This window comes from Antrostomus carolinensis, unplaced genomic scaffold (assembly GCF_000700745.2).
Source record: "Antrostomus carolinensis isolate BGI_N321 unplaced genomic scaffold, ASM70074v2 scaffold36229, whole genome shotgun sequence".
Classification (NCBI taxonomy): Eukaryota; Metazoa; Chordata; class Aves; order Caprimulgiformes; family Caprimulgidae; genus Antrostomus; species Antrostomus carolinensis.
In genome coordinates, this window is record NW_010341209.1 from 1 (window position 1) to 14,400 (window position 14,400).

General features: G+C 35.7%; 1 protein-coding gene across 1 annotated transcript; it reads right to left on the reverse strand.

The window, feature by feature from the left end:
• Positions 1–5,148: 5,148 nt before the first annotated feature.
• On the reverse strand, positions 5,149–10,211 carry LOC104531519 (pre-mRNA 3' end processing protein WDR33-like). The gene is made up of 5 exons (XM_010176417.2): positions 9,992–10,211; positions 8,098–8,166; positions 7,553–7,657; positions 6,811–6,906; positions 5,149–6,308 (listed from the first exon to the last, which is right to left on the reverse strand). The coding sequence occupies exons 1-5, from the start codon at positions 10,193–10,195 to the stop codon at positions 5,787–5,789; spliced, it is 996 nt and encodes a 331-aa protein (XP_010174719.2). The 5' UTR covers positions 10,196–10,211; the 3' UTR covers positions 5,149–5,786.
• Positions 10,212–14,400: the final 4,189 nt, after the last annotated feature.

Genomic DNA, 14,400 nt, shown 5'->3' on the forward strand with positions numbered 1-14,400 from the left:
TTGCTGCAACTTCTCCACGCATGTATACACACACATGTTATTTTGTAGGCAGTGAGTTTTTGCACCGATGTTATGCCTGAACAGGAAATTCCAGGCAGAACAATGCTATTAAATACAGACAAAAGACTTTCCTTAGAGTAAATCATGTACTAGTAAGAATTACACGTTGTTACAAACTGCAAATTTTAAATCCAGACAGAATATAAAGGAATCATGATTGCTTTTAATTGTTCAAGATAGGGTAAAAGAAATCTTTTGCTAAATCTACCATGTTGGCTGGAAGATCATTTACTGTATTACTCTTTCACAGCCAGAAAACAGAAAAACTTACCTACAAAAATATCTTATCAAATCTTCAGTTACCTTCCTTCAGACAGCTGGGTAGAGTCATCCTCCACAAAAGACCTATTTAAGGCAGGCAACCTTTCAAATCCTGGCTACACATAGCTCATCTAGACTTCAGAATGAAAACCTTACAGTGCCTCCCAAGTATACCTTTCTACTGGATTTTGTGTATGTCACTGCAAAAAGAACAAGGAAGGACAGTGGAACTGCCAATACTGAAATGTGTCTGTAACCTCCTAACCCATGATGTCATGCTAGGAATAATTAAGGAATCATGTGTTTACTAACTATCTAACCAAAATGTCCTCAGGGATACATCAGCACAGACCCAATATTAAGAATTCACAGCCACCAGTCAAATAATTGGTAACATTAATTTCTCAAGAGAAATAAAGGGACATCAAGCTTTTACTGCACACGTTTTTTCACTGCATGTTTTTAGCATTATTAAAAGCCATCAGTGTGTATGTTCTTAGAGAAATGGGGACTGCTTACGTGAGTCCTGGCATTAACTTCACTGCAGCTGAAGACCTAATGGTGTTTTGTTACAAGCTGGAAATGCCTTTCAGAGTAAAGGATTATTGACATGAAAACAAGGTACTGGTATACTATAGCCTGTTTTCCATGTCTTGTTATTTTAACAAAAACATTTTTATTTTAACATCAGTTAGATTGCTACCAGCGTGTTTTAGCAAGTGTACCAAACTGTACTTGGTACTATCAAGACTGTAACATGACAGCAAATAGCACAGACAAAAACTACTGGTGCAGAACTAGGAGTACAGCACGTTTACTTCAAGAGAAAAAAAGACAGACAGTAATTGGGTTGAGGGGAAGCAAGCAGGTAAGTGACTATGACACTCAGTGCCATTTCCCTCACCTTCAACTTCTTCAAGATAATTCAACTGAACATGAATTACTAAAAGATGGTTCCCCAAAAAATACAAGATTTAACTCCTATTTATTTCTTTACAATATCAAAAAGGAGTCTTAACACATTTGCACATACCTCTAACAAAACGCACAATCTCCGCCTACTATGCCCTGGAAAGCCATGATGGTAGAAACAGCAGCAAAGCAGCATAACTTAGTGAAAAGCTGGGCAGCAACAGGACTCAGTGAGCCACATTAAAGGAAAAAGATCAAGAATTTCTGACATTATGTGTGAAGAACAAAACAGGGTGTCCTGTTTGTCTTCATTTTGACAAATTAAAATAAGCTGGACACAGTAAATGCTTCTCATATTCACGGGTTTAACTACTGAAAAAATTGCGTAGCCTACTACAGACAGCTGAAAGAACTCCAGCAAAACTTCAAGTAGTACTATGTAATTCACCACTTCCAATTCATTTTTCCAATCCTCTTTGGAAGGTAAGAGGTGCTCCTTTAGATCAGTTTTAAGGGAACAATTTCATCAAATAATATAAGTAAATGATAATAGTTCATTCTAGTGAAAAAAAAAAAAAGCAAAAAAAAGCACCTGTAACAAGTCTACAGAATTTTTTCCTTTCTATATCAGCGAAGCTTAGCCTGGTACCTTTAATGCTCTTTACAGAATTGCCTGAAAAGCATTCCTTAGCATTAAAGTCCTCAAATCTGTTTTTAAAAATGTGTCTCTTAATTTGTTACTGAAAAATCAGTAGGAATAATGATAGATTGATATTTTACCCCTGTGAGTGATAGTATTTTTTATGAACACATGTGACTGTAAATTGGTAGTTTCAGTGTGATATCCTGAAGAATACCTTAACACCCTAAGTGAAGCTTTGACTCTAAACTACACCATAGAATCCCTTCAATGTCATAGCACCAACATTATCCAGAAGAGCTGAAGCATGATTTGTGAAAGTAGAAAATAAAAAAACATTCCTTAGTGTGGTATTTCATCTAAACACTTTTTGTACCTAATGAAATATATTTTTAAATGAAGCGCCACCAGATTTTTAATTTACAAATCCCTAACTTTGGAATGGCAATGGCATGAGTATTTACACATTTTGAAGGCTGTACTAAGCAAAGTATTACAGGTCATACTCCTAAATATGTAAAAGCAGAATGCATGTGGAGAAGTGAAAAGCTGGAGATCAGTTTCCTAAAGCCATAAGCTCTAAATTCCAAATAACAGAATGAAACCTTGTATTTTCCACCAAGAAAGCCAAGTGTTACCCATACAGCTCTTTCAAATAAGTCTTCTGATCATATTTAACAATAGAGCTAGGGACCAAAACCAAATCAAACTAGTATATTTTGCAGAAACATCCCCCACCTCAAGCACTCAGGGTTTTGGGTATTGTATTTGTTTTGTTGTGGGGGATTTTTTGGTGGTGGTGTTTGGGTTAGGTTTTTGTTTTGGTTTTTTGTTTATGTGACAGCAGAAACAAGGAATGATCTGATCCGTCCAATTTTATTGAGATATCAAGTTTTCAAAACGTTTCCAATTTACATAAAAGATTAAGTCTGTTGTGGGCACACAATATAAGCAGAAGCAAAGATATTATGTATAGAGCTGTTTTGCAAACTAGAAATTGTATATTGAGATGTATAAACTGTAAGAAATTAAAGCATAATTCTATTTGAGATATGGTCACAATCATGATGTTCAAGTATGCAAGGTAACAGAAGGAAATGTAATGCAAGTTCTGCTCACTATGGCCTAAATTAAGTGCTTTACTCCTTCTACTTTGTGCAGAACATTAAAAGAATGTAGAAGAATGAGGGATTTTTACAACCTTGACAACTCTGCATGGAGGCAATCCTCATTTCCTCCACACAGTTTAAATGAGGAGTTAGTACAAATTTGGAGGAAGGTATAGAATGCGTTTAGTGCAGAATAATTTCTTTTGTAAAACATCAAGCAAAACAGTCCCAAATCTGTTTGGGTCCTTCCAGAATAACAGGTGTAAATTACATAGCCTAGAAATTCACTTGCCAGCTCCTGCAAAGAACACTTCTACCATAATGTCTATGCACAGATTCTGTTAGAATATCATCGTTGCAAGAATGCTGGAGCCCAGTGTCTTTTCAAAGTAGCGGTGTTTAAAAGTAATGCATCAGTAAAACAAGAAGAGGGCTTGAGAGTCAAGAGAAACGGGAAGAACTCTGCTTCATAAAATATGTAATGCAGGTTCAAGTTGCAAGCGTGATTTAAAAAAGAAAATTCTTAATTTAGGAAAGCACTGAACAAGCTCAGACACCTAAAACTGAAATTTTGTGGTTTTATTGCATACCTTCTTTGTAGTTTATCTGCAAGTTTACAACCTCCAGTCTCATGTCAGAAAGGAATAGTTGTCAGAAGCTCTTGTTATTGCTCAGTAAGATTGCAACAAGAGAAAGAGAAGGCTCAACAAGGCCAGTGGAAAGGCACGAGAAGTCAGCGTACAGATGCTGGACAGAACACTATTGAACCGAAGCTAAGATTATTTGCATGTGCCATGCATGATATGATCAAAATTTACTTTTTTTCTCTACCTAAATGGTCTCCTCCTCTTAAGGACTGAGAAAAAGTAACTACCTTCTTCTGAAGAAATCAGAATGGAAGGCACTCCCATAAAGAGTGGAATCCTCTGCAAGAAGATGAGTGTTCTCAAGTAAAAGTAGTCACAAAGACTAAGCTCTGGAGAAAGAGAAATGTATTCCTGATCCAGAAATAGCTGTTTCTACCAAAATTAGCAGCAGAAAAATATCCTTATAGCCACCTCCATTGTTTAGAGCTTAAGTGGACAGTAAACAGAGTAACACCACTGTGAACTGCAGCCTGAGTATTATAAGGCACCTATAGCTGCAGCCAAACAAAAACTTGTTTGGAGGATATAAGACAGGGATGTAATACAAAAATTGTAGACAAGTTGATACTTCTGTACTGTGAACTCCTAGTTTAAAAAAATGTTTTCCCCCTCTTGAAATACCCCAATCAGTACTTTTAGTACACATACCTCGAAGAATTCTCTCCTCATGGCAACGTAGAAAGTCCCAGATTCTAACAGTGCCGTCGTCAGAGCATGTAGCAAATTTATTATCCGTGGGTGAGAAACTGTTACATGAAGACACACAGCAGGGGAAAGAAGTCAGCATTTAACAGATTATCTATGCTTCTCAGACAGGGCAAAATTATACTGTAAAGTGTTATACACTGAAAGATGCATTCGAACATAGGGACTTTTAAGTGAATACAGTGCCTGCCAAACGACACTTTATCACAAGACATGAATTTAGCATAGGATTACTATTGCATTGCAGTTCCCCGTCAAATGAGGAAAAAAAAAAAATCCAGATTTTATTCTTAGCACCTTCCTACCTATGACTGCACGCGGTAGCACCTTCTCTGTAGGATGAGAAGCAACATCAATATGATTTGGTAACTGTCACCTAGATTTTAATGTTTGGTAATACCGTAAGAAAGTGACACTGTGTAGAAGCACGGGAGAACAGTTCTTAGGAAAAAACTCCTCTTCAGCCACAGGTGCTTTACAGCAGAGAAGCAAAAATAAGGGAAAGCTGGTCACAGGAAAATGCTAGTTGGATTAACTGTTGAAAAAAATTGTATATAAAACAAGTGTACCACTTTTTGTAAAAGTAAATTAGAAAAAAATCCCTCTTATTACACCCCATCAACACCATGAAAAGAATCCTACAGACATAGCAGCAGCTTCCAGACTGAGCAGTCAATATTGCTTGATGAAAGTCACTGGAAAAGCAAGGAGTTATTTAGCCATACGATTAGGGCCAGAACATCTCCAGCAACTGACAGGCATTCACTTCCTTTCTGGTGCAATGAAAGACCACGAGGGAGCCCTTGTGAAATCCTAGACCTTTATGATCTGGAAAGGACTCAAAATAGTAGAGAAATTCAGTGTGTGGCCATGATAGTCAGACAGTAACTGAATCCAATGTAAGCACTTCTCATAACCAATCTCTGGCAGAAAATGCTGCACCCTATCAAAGAAAAATGGTGACTTTAGTGGAAAGTTGTTTTGTGGCAGTGAACCTTTATCTCCAAGGGTCAGCACCTGAACCCAAAGAAACACTGCTTTAGCTTCATTTTGCATCTGCAGCTTCTCTTCAGGCTTACTTTAAAAACATTTCCATATCTTACTAAAGATTATATGCAGCTTTGCTTTAGAAACATCCTTCATTTGCATCTTACTGAGAGTATCACTTTAGATTCCATTTTTTATATAAATAGACATTTGCACAACTGAGGCATTTGCAACACTGAACCAAGTGAATATCCTACAGTCTTCTTTTCAATGGCTTGCTTACAGTTTCAAGCTTGAAGAACCCATTCAGTATTAACATTAGACTTCTGTATGTGGCAGTCTGCGTGGGTATTTAGCATTACTGGAAGTCCTGGCCTCACCAAGCCAAGCAGTTCTTCACTTTATTTAGTGTTTTATTATTTTGTGAGAACTATGCAGGTGTTTTATTTCTGAAGGCTTTATATTTTATTCAGTTAGATTATTAAAGACTGAATTCTTTATTTGTAATGAAATTGTTGTCTTACACAGTGCGTATAAAAAGGAATAACTGATACACATCGTCACCATATAAAAATGAAAAGAATACCAGTGCAAAGTGCGGCAGACAAATACATCTCTAACATATTGCAGAGGCGGATACTGGGACAATACTATCTCAGAAAGGTGCCAGCAAAACGGTGAGAATGTGGAAACAAAAGAAAATATTGTGTTTATGTGGTGCAGGAAGTTTCCCAGAATCTGACAGAACCCATGCATTTCTGCACCCAGAATACACTTAGAGAACAGTCTAATCATGGTAATAGGTACTACAGAAAATGGTATATTGTGTATAAACCTGGCCTCTCTAATCGCCTCCTTATGTGCCTGGAACATCTTGACGTTGTTCATGTTGGACTGCCAGTATTTCACATATCCCCCGTGGTCTGCTGTCAGCATCCACATATCATTGTGTGACCAAGTCATAGCCCTTACAGGGCTGTCGTGAGCCTGTAAATTCAGAAACAAAACTTCTAGCAAACATGTTCAAATACTATCTGACCCACAAAAACTCGAAAGTTAGTAAAGTTACTACTTAAAAGCTACCACAAATAAATGAAAACAATTACAGTCCAGTTAGATTCAAGATGTTAATGTGAGGGGAAAAAAAAAAAAAAGAGTCCCTTACTCTCTATATAATGGTCTTCTAAATAATAAATGAAGAATATTTGCATTTGTTCCCAAAGTGTTTCTTTATTATCACAAATATTCGTACTAAGTTCTTGAGAACAGTTAGTATGGCATATGGAGATGGAATGAGAAGTATTAAATGAATTGCCTATAGCCACAGTCTGACATGGGGTCAGAGCATGATAAAAAAAATAGAAGACATCTAAAACTCCCATTACTGCACTTAGACCACAGACCCATGATGAAAAGGATGAAGATGTGTCCCTAAAACATGCTCCAAGACCTCAAGGAAATATACAGAAATCTTGATAGATTAGTTTACCTGCAATATCGTTTCAAAATTGAAAGTCAGTCCATTCCATAAAGTGAACTCTCCACTAGATGCACCAGTGACCAAGCGTCTCCCTTCAGGAGTCCACTGCAAAAGAAAAACTTAAATAAACTGTGCAAATACGACATTCAAGTATTTCTTAACAATCCTCTAAACAAATCATAAGCTTCTTACAGTGAATCTGCAGAACTGGAATTTACTAAATTACTTTCTAGAGGAGGTAAGATAGACAAAAAAACGCAAAACTGTGCCAGAGAGTTTTTGACTTTTGTAACAACAGGACAAAGTCCACTGTAAAAGCAATGGAAAAAAATCTAATCATAAAGAAGAAACAGCTTATTGGCACCAACACATTTCTAACACTCAATATCCAGACTAAACAATACTGCTGACATCACAGAAAAGTTGTTAAAGGATGCTACAAGAGTCAAACAGCACAGAGACCAAATTGCCCTTTTTTCTGCAAGTCAAAATATATTAGTCCCACTAAACGAAAAAAAAAAATTAGGAAGTGCACCTCAAACTCTGATAGTAAGAGTTATTTTCTACTCAGACCTTAACATTTAATTTCCTAAAACCCTCTACAGAAAGACTAGACACAGAAGTAGTCCATACATTCCACATGCTAGTTTTATTTGGAAATGCTTTAACCGTTATCTTGTTTATTTCTACAGTTGAGAATATCATTTTAAATTAAGACAATGCAACTAAGTAAATACAACACTATACTCACCCTGACAACAAACACTGGGCATTTTACTTTATTAGTAGATGTCCGAACAAATTTTGTTGTTACAGCATTCATAGGGTTGTTTAGCATTCCTATAGGAGGGACCAACTATGAGAGAAGAAACAGAAGATTTAGTAATGACATTTTTAACCAGAAACTGCAAGGAAAGCATACATTCTGAACACCCATTTCTGGAAAAAATTAGTTTTTAATTTGCAGGGATATTATCAGAAGTAAGTCAGCAGAAGCATTCAAAAGTCTGCATGATTTACCATCTCAAACATCCAGAACCAGCATCTTCTAGAGCAATCTTGCAAGCTCAGGGCATTATGAGAGTTCTTATGTCCAAAAATTAAAAGCCTATTCAATTTCACATCGTGGACATGGAATCCAACAGAACAAGAAAATGAACAGTGAAGATATCCTTCCTATCTTTAAGGCCCCTTGTGGACAAAAAGATAACCTCAGCTGACAGGCAGAACCCTTCTGATTTTCTGGACAAATTCTACCCAGAGACCTTCATCAGGGAATAGAATGATTTTACTTACGTCATTATAATATCCTGCATCAGGCTGGATTGCTCGCATATCTCGCTGGTCTCTCTGCCATACTCTATTCTGGAAAGAAGAAAACAGCTCTGAGTTCATACCACCACTATACTTCATTATTAAACAACAGAAAATAAAGAACACTGACAACCTGCTTGGGAAACTCCAAAGCACTCCAAGGATTTTAGAAAAACTCAGAAGACTTTGGTCTCAGAGAACCTGTAGAATTTGTACAGAATAAGCAAAAGATTCTAGAATATCTAAAGTCTTAATTTCATCAGACTAAAGCAGTTAATTTACAATTGCAGCTTAACAATATGGAAGGAGCAGTCCTATGTAACAAGGCACATTATTGTAACAAAGATGATTGGTACTTTGCTGCCCAGGCTAATAGGTACCCTACAAGAAACAGGTTCAATCATTTTAAGAGCTTTACATTCAGGATAAGCATTTACACCATTAGGAGCTGTGCTGATGAACTCTAAATGAAATCCCACACTGTGACACGCGCTAGAAAGGAAGTTTCTGCAGCTGAAGCATAAAGATAACAATGCATTCAAATGGATAAAACTAAGGGATAAAAATGCCTTCACTTGGTTAAATTTTGTAAGCTGTCAAACACAAAACCACTTTAAGAATGAAATTATTTTAGATTCGTGCTGTAGACTTTACCATTTGGATCTGTGCACATATTGGAAACATAAGCTAAAATTCCAGGTAAAACATTTCCAGCATACGCTACCACAGTTTGCTTGCATTTCTTAAGCGAAGAGAAGATTACGTATAAACTATTTTTCTCATTTTTTACAGAACCACATCAAATTAAACCAGTAGTATTGAAGTCAGAATTAAAATGGAATTCTGGTATATCCTAATTTTGTGTAAGCGGCCAAAACAGAGATTCGATTTTTTTTAAATTTTCTTTTAATAAACATAAGTTTGAGAGTGCTTATTTCTGCCACAGTAAAAAAAGGTCCTGAGCTACTGAAATTATTTTTTTGGAATTAGTCCACTACTAATAGAATCTTTTTTGAGGTATTCCTAAAATATAAGTATGTTTTAAGTGTACAGTTTTAAAACATACCTTAGAAGATAATTTAAGTTTATGACTAAGAAAACCTTCCAATTGTTAACACCTACAAATTATAATCATTCACTGGCCAAGCAGATTGAATTCACTTAATCTTATTTTTGCAATGTTGCTACTGACATTCCAACTATTCCTGTATTTACAGATTTGGTTCTATTTCTTCTGAGCTAATATCCAGTATTTGTACAGTAAATCTTGATCATAAAACTGTGTATCTTAAGAAATTAATACCACCCCATCAGGAAAGCTAAATAAGCATTTTTACAGAAACATTTATTCAACACAACTGCATTTAAGTTGTTCTGTATCTATTAACTGTGCAGAAAAGGATTTTCAGAGACCACAGGGCAAGCTGCAGTGCTATTTAGCAAAATTATGAGAAAACATCTTTATCTTGCCCTGGTTTTGGAGAGGAAAGAACAATGGTTTATTTCCCATTTCAGGAAATTTCTATTTCAAAACAAAAAATAAGAACGATTACATTATCTATAGAGTTTTTATGTTCACTGAAAAGCCGCAACATCACACAAGACACTCAACTGCACTCCAAGTTGGTATTCCAAGACAGAATGTAAAAATTGGCGTTTACTCAAACCACAAGATCAGCTGTGTGTATGTGCAGTTTTATTACCAAGGACCCTTTCTATTCATACTATACCAAATTTACAAGCGTTTGTCACTTGGTTTGAAAATGCAGCCATACATCCCCCTGTATTCCAGACTGCTCTATGGACACTGAAATGCATAACCACAAATTTCAGGAAAGAAAAAAGTTTTTCAAACAAAACTAGAAAATTAACTAACCTCCAAATATTTAATTACAGAGGGATTGTAGTCTATGGTCTTTCGGTTCACAGCTTTTCTCATCCGCTTTCCATCAAAAGTAAGCTGTTGCATTGCTTGCTGCTGTGCAAAATCAGGTCTTTTGTAGAACAACTGCCGAGGCGCCTGGTGCTGGAACCTCGGCATATGGAAAAATCGGGGCGGCGAGCCAATTTCTGTGGCCATGGCTATCTTGTTTCTGAAAGGCTGCAAAAAGTGAAACACTAGTTTACTACACAATAATGACAAAAATCCTGCATTAGTATCTCCACTAACTTACGTTTACAAGAATTAATAACAACTTCATAAAACATTGTTTATTGGGAAGAAATATTTGCAGGTTCCTTTGAACAATTATTACTTAATCCCATGTGTCACATAACACTGACATTAAAGCGGTTAACTACTTTGTTCTCTATCAAGAGGAATTTTGTATCAAAACAGATACATAAAGTTTGCATTAACATCCTTATATTAGAACTGTGTGAGAAAAGAATATCCTCAGTAAAAACAGTATAAGTAAATGCAAGAAATGGTAAGACCCTTCAACAGAAGATATTTCAGATTCAATATACAACAGGAAACACTACATTAGTTACAAATTTATTTAATTATCAACGAGGAAAGAAGTTTTAAAGGGCTGCCTCAAAACCTTATTCTAGGACCTGAAAACAAAATTACATTCCCTTTACATAATTTATAGCGAATACACCACGAATCACGTTCTATCTGTAGGTATACTTTCAATTCCATTACCACAAAAAAAAAAAATTAAAAAATTTACCTATTTATCAAAGTTTGATAAATGTAACTGAAGATCACTCCCCCAACAAGACTCACTGAGAATGTTTAAAAAATGTGAGGTGCAGTGAAAAAAAAACTTCAATACGCATATTAATTCTGACAGAGGGCAATGAGATTAAAGCCCAATTTTTCAGTCTGTAAAACTTTTAAATGATGAGATTCTAGCAACATCTTCACAGCTGAAAACTACAATATACACTGTCATACTAACTTCATACTAAGCAATGACACACTCTGAACCAGTTAAAGCTAAAACTTAATTTTCACCTTGTACTCCTCTCCCATCCTGAACTTGGAGTTTGAAAAAAAATTTAAACCAAAATAAACTGACACTGTAATCCATGGAATGCAAAAAGGCTGAGAAATACTCCTTTGCATGAAGGCTAAAGTGTTTACACAAAGTGCATTTAATAAAAAGAATGGAAATAAAACTGGTAGATTTTTTTTAAAGTTGAAATAATCTGTTTGTAAATTCATATATGTACTTTCCTATTTAGTTAAAATACTTGTATCTTCAGTCTGAAAGAGTTGGAAAGTTCCTTCAACTGCCAGTCTTAAAGTTTTATCTCAGCTTTTTCATCCCAATAATTGAAAAATGTTTCTATTTTTTAAACAGCAAAATAAAGCTAAGATAGAAATGCTAAACAAAAGAGGGTTTAAAAGTATTGCATACTTTGTTTCTTTTTAACAGGTTCTTTATAACTACGAGAAGCAGGTTGCCCTTTAAATATCAGACAGTTTGTTGGAACAGGGCAGGGATTAAGGCTTTGCAAACTTACAAGTCATATGCTCCTTTCCTCTGCTAACTCAAAGCGCATCAGGCTGGCTATAAAACAAGCCACCTATGACATCTGGCTGTTAGCTACACAAACAATTCTAATGTACCAGGGGAAAAGCCAAACTAAAGCCATTACAACTATTCTCCATTCAAGACAAGTCCAAACTAAAATAGCATGTTTCCTTCAATGAGGTAAGGAAATTTAAGACCTTTGGCAGGAGTAGCATCTTTTATTAGACCAACTCAGGTAACTGGAAAAAGAAACCAGCTTTCAAATAAACAAACCTTCATCTTGTGGCTGAAAGGCACATTTGTCTGAAAGCTGCCCAATACCAGGTGGTCTAATAAGACACCACGTCTACCTCCAAATGCTGCCACATCTATACCACCATTGTAACAACATAATTGCTACAACGTTAAGCTTGTTTGAAACATGAAAAAGGTATTAAAACCTTCTCATGCAGGAAGTACGTCAAGCACCCCAACACTATCCTCAGTTCTCTTACAGCTAGTCAGAAGGCAGCTAACTTGTACAGAATGTTTCAGGTGTTAAATCTCAAAGGTGAAATTAAAAGGATGGTAGCACTTTTATGTCAAAAAAGAGAAAGCAGTTTCTTCAAACGAGCAAATCAAGCTGGCATTACACACCTAAGTCCATTAATAAAGTATTTTTAATTTATTTTCAAAGCTTATTCATTAGTCAGGCAAATAAGACAAAAATAAAACACCACACTAGAGAAAATTTCCAGTACAACTCTCTCTCTCAAGTCTAAAGATATGCACTCCTATACCAACCAATGTTTAAACCAGAGGGAAAGAATTTTTCAAAGCCACACATGTGTACTCTCTTATAGACAAGGCAAAAATAAATTTCAAGGATGAAGAATGCAGACAAAGCTATATGCTGAGGCTTCCAAAAACACTGATCAGATACAACTGCAAGAAAACATTACATTAAAATGCCTTTTTTAGAGAAACACTCCAAAGCAACAAGTTAATTAAATAATTTATTCTCATCTTTCAGAAAATGAAATATCCCAAAGAAAATTTTTCAGTAACTAAAATGGGTAAATAAAGCATTAGCTATGATATGGATCAATTTCAGTTGGGCATACTTAAAACTATCACAAGCAGCATCTAGCTTAGATTAGCATAAACAAGATTCACTCAGCATGCAACCAACATCAGCAAAAACTACTGTTTAAAGTGTAAATAATACACCCATTTAACATTTACGTTATCGGTATCCTACTTCGTGTTTTGTTGGGACAAACCAATGCCTCAACAGGCTCTCCTTTACAGCTTTTTGTATCAATCAGCTAAAAAAGCTTCTGAATTCAGTGTGTCTACAGCTGAAGCTCCCACTGTACTGGGAGAGTAAGTACAAACATGCAAACAAATATTAGAGGATAAAGTGTAATCCAGAGTATTAACATTAAAATTCCTATTTTAAGCAAAGTACCAAATTTTGTTTTTATTTTAGAATCCATCAACAAGGTTTAAATGGAAGACTCCATTTTTTTTTTTTCCTTAATGCACAGAACTAGAAGCAACAGCAGGATTTTTTCCAACATCAAGAATAGATCAGTTCTTATTTTATTGTTTCTGGATAGTAATGTTACCAATTAACTGCTATTCTCTTCTAGTTCATTATACTTTTATCACAATTTGAACTGTGAACTGAATTTCTGTACACCATTCTTTCATGCATCCTTATTGTTTGCAACAGAAGCATGACTTTCCAGAGAGCTGAGTGTCAGTTTCCCCCTTTTTGTCCCCACAAATACTCCTTCCAAGCTGACTAGCTGTCACACAGTTGAGGGGTAACCATTCAGTTAAGATGACGAAAGCCTGGAAAATATAATAAAATTGGGGAATAAATGAAGGCATATCTGACATGAAACTGAAGGCAGGAATAAGACCAGATAGAAAAAAAAAGCCCACCCCTCCCATCCGCACCAAACGACACAAGTTAGAAGAAACAGAGTAAAAGTAGAAGTAACTACAGAAGCAAAAGCACTAACTGAGGAGCAAGGTCAGTCAAGGCAGAGAGAGAGAACAAGAAACCTGGAAAACAGACACAGGTTAAAAAAAAAGTAAATTAAAAAGAATTTAGTTGAGAGAGACCTGGGCAGAAGAAACTGTACAACAAAACTCAAGCAGCTTGTGATGGGACCTGAGATGTCCACTGCTGTTCCTTAACTGACAACAAATACACTTGCAACAGAGCAAGCCTTTCATTAATTCCATAAGGATGGCAGGTTTACTAATGCTATCGAGTAATCAAGAGGGACATGGCTGTAGAACAGAGTCAAAAATGAAGAAAATGGAGGATGACCTTATACCCAGGGCATCTTGGTGTCACAAGATAATTTGTGGCGTTTGTTTGCTTTATAAAACATAAGACAAGTAACATATGGTATTAGCTCATTACAGAAAATGGTTACCACAGTTAATGTACTCAAATAAGGCTACAAAGATAACATTAGCATTTCACTTAATACCATTGTTACTTTATCATTTTATTTGTGTATGGTTGTTTCTTTAATACCAAAGTGAATCTCACAGTAAGTTTTGAAAATTGACGGATTTGGACTTAGCTACTTGAAAGCATGCAACCAAAGCAATTCACACACAACTTTATTAAATCAAAATAAAACAAATTAGGCTACTCAAACCAAAATAAAACACCAAACCACCCTTCCACGTTAGTTTAACCAGGTGAAGTTTGGAGACAAAAACAGAGTCATGGCTTATATTAAACCCATCACTTCTTACAGATAGTTCAGTACTAAAAGAAAAAAAAAAA

Excerpts from the sequence above, each read along its gene's own strand:
- LOC104531519 (XM_010176417.2), bottom strand. The coding sequence starts at position 10,195 with ATGGCCACAGAAATTGGCTCGCCGCCCCGATTTTTCCATATGCCGAGG. Across the intron at positions 8,167-9,991 it reads CTGTAATTAAATATTTGGAG|AATAGAGTATGGCAGAGAGA; the intron begins GTTAGTTAATTT and ends TCTTCTTTCCAG. Across the intron at positions 6,907-7,552 it reads GCCCAGTGTTTGTTGTCAGG|TGGACTCCTGAAGGGAGACG; the intron begins GTGAGTATAGTG and ends TTTCTTTTGCAG.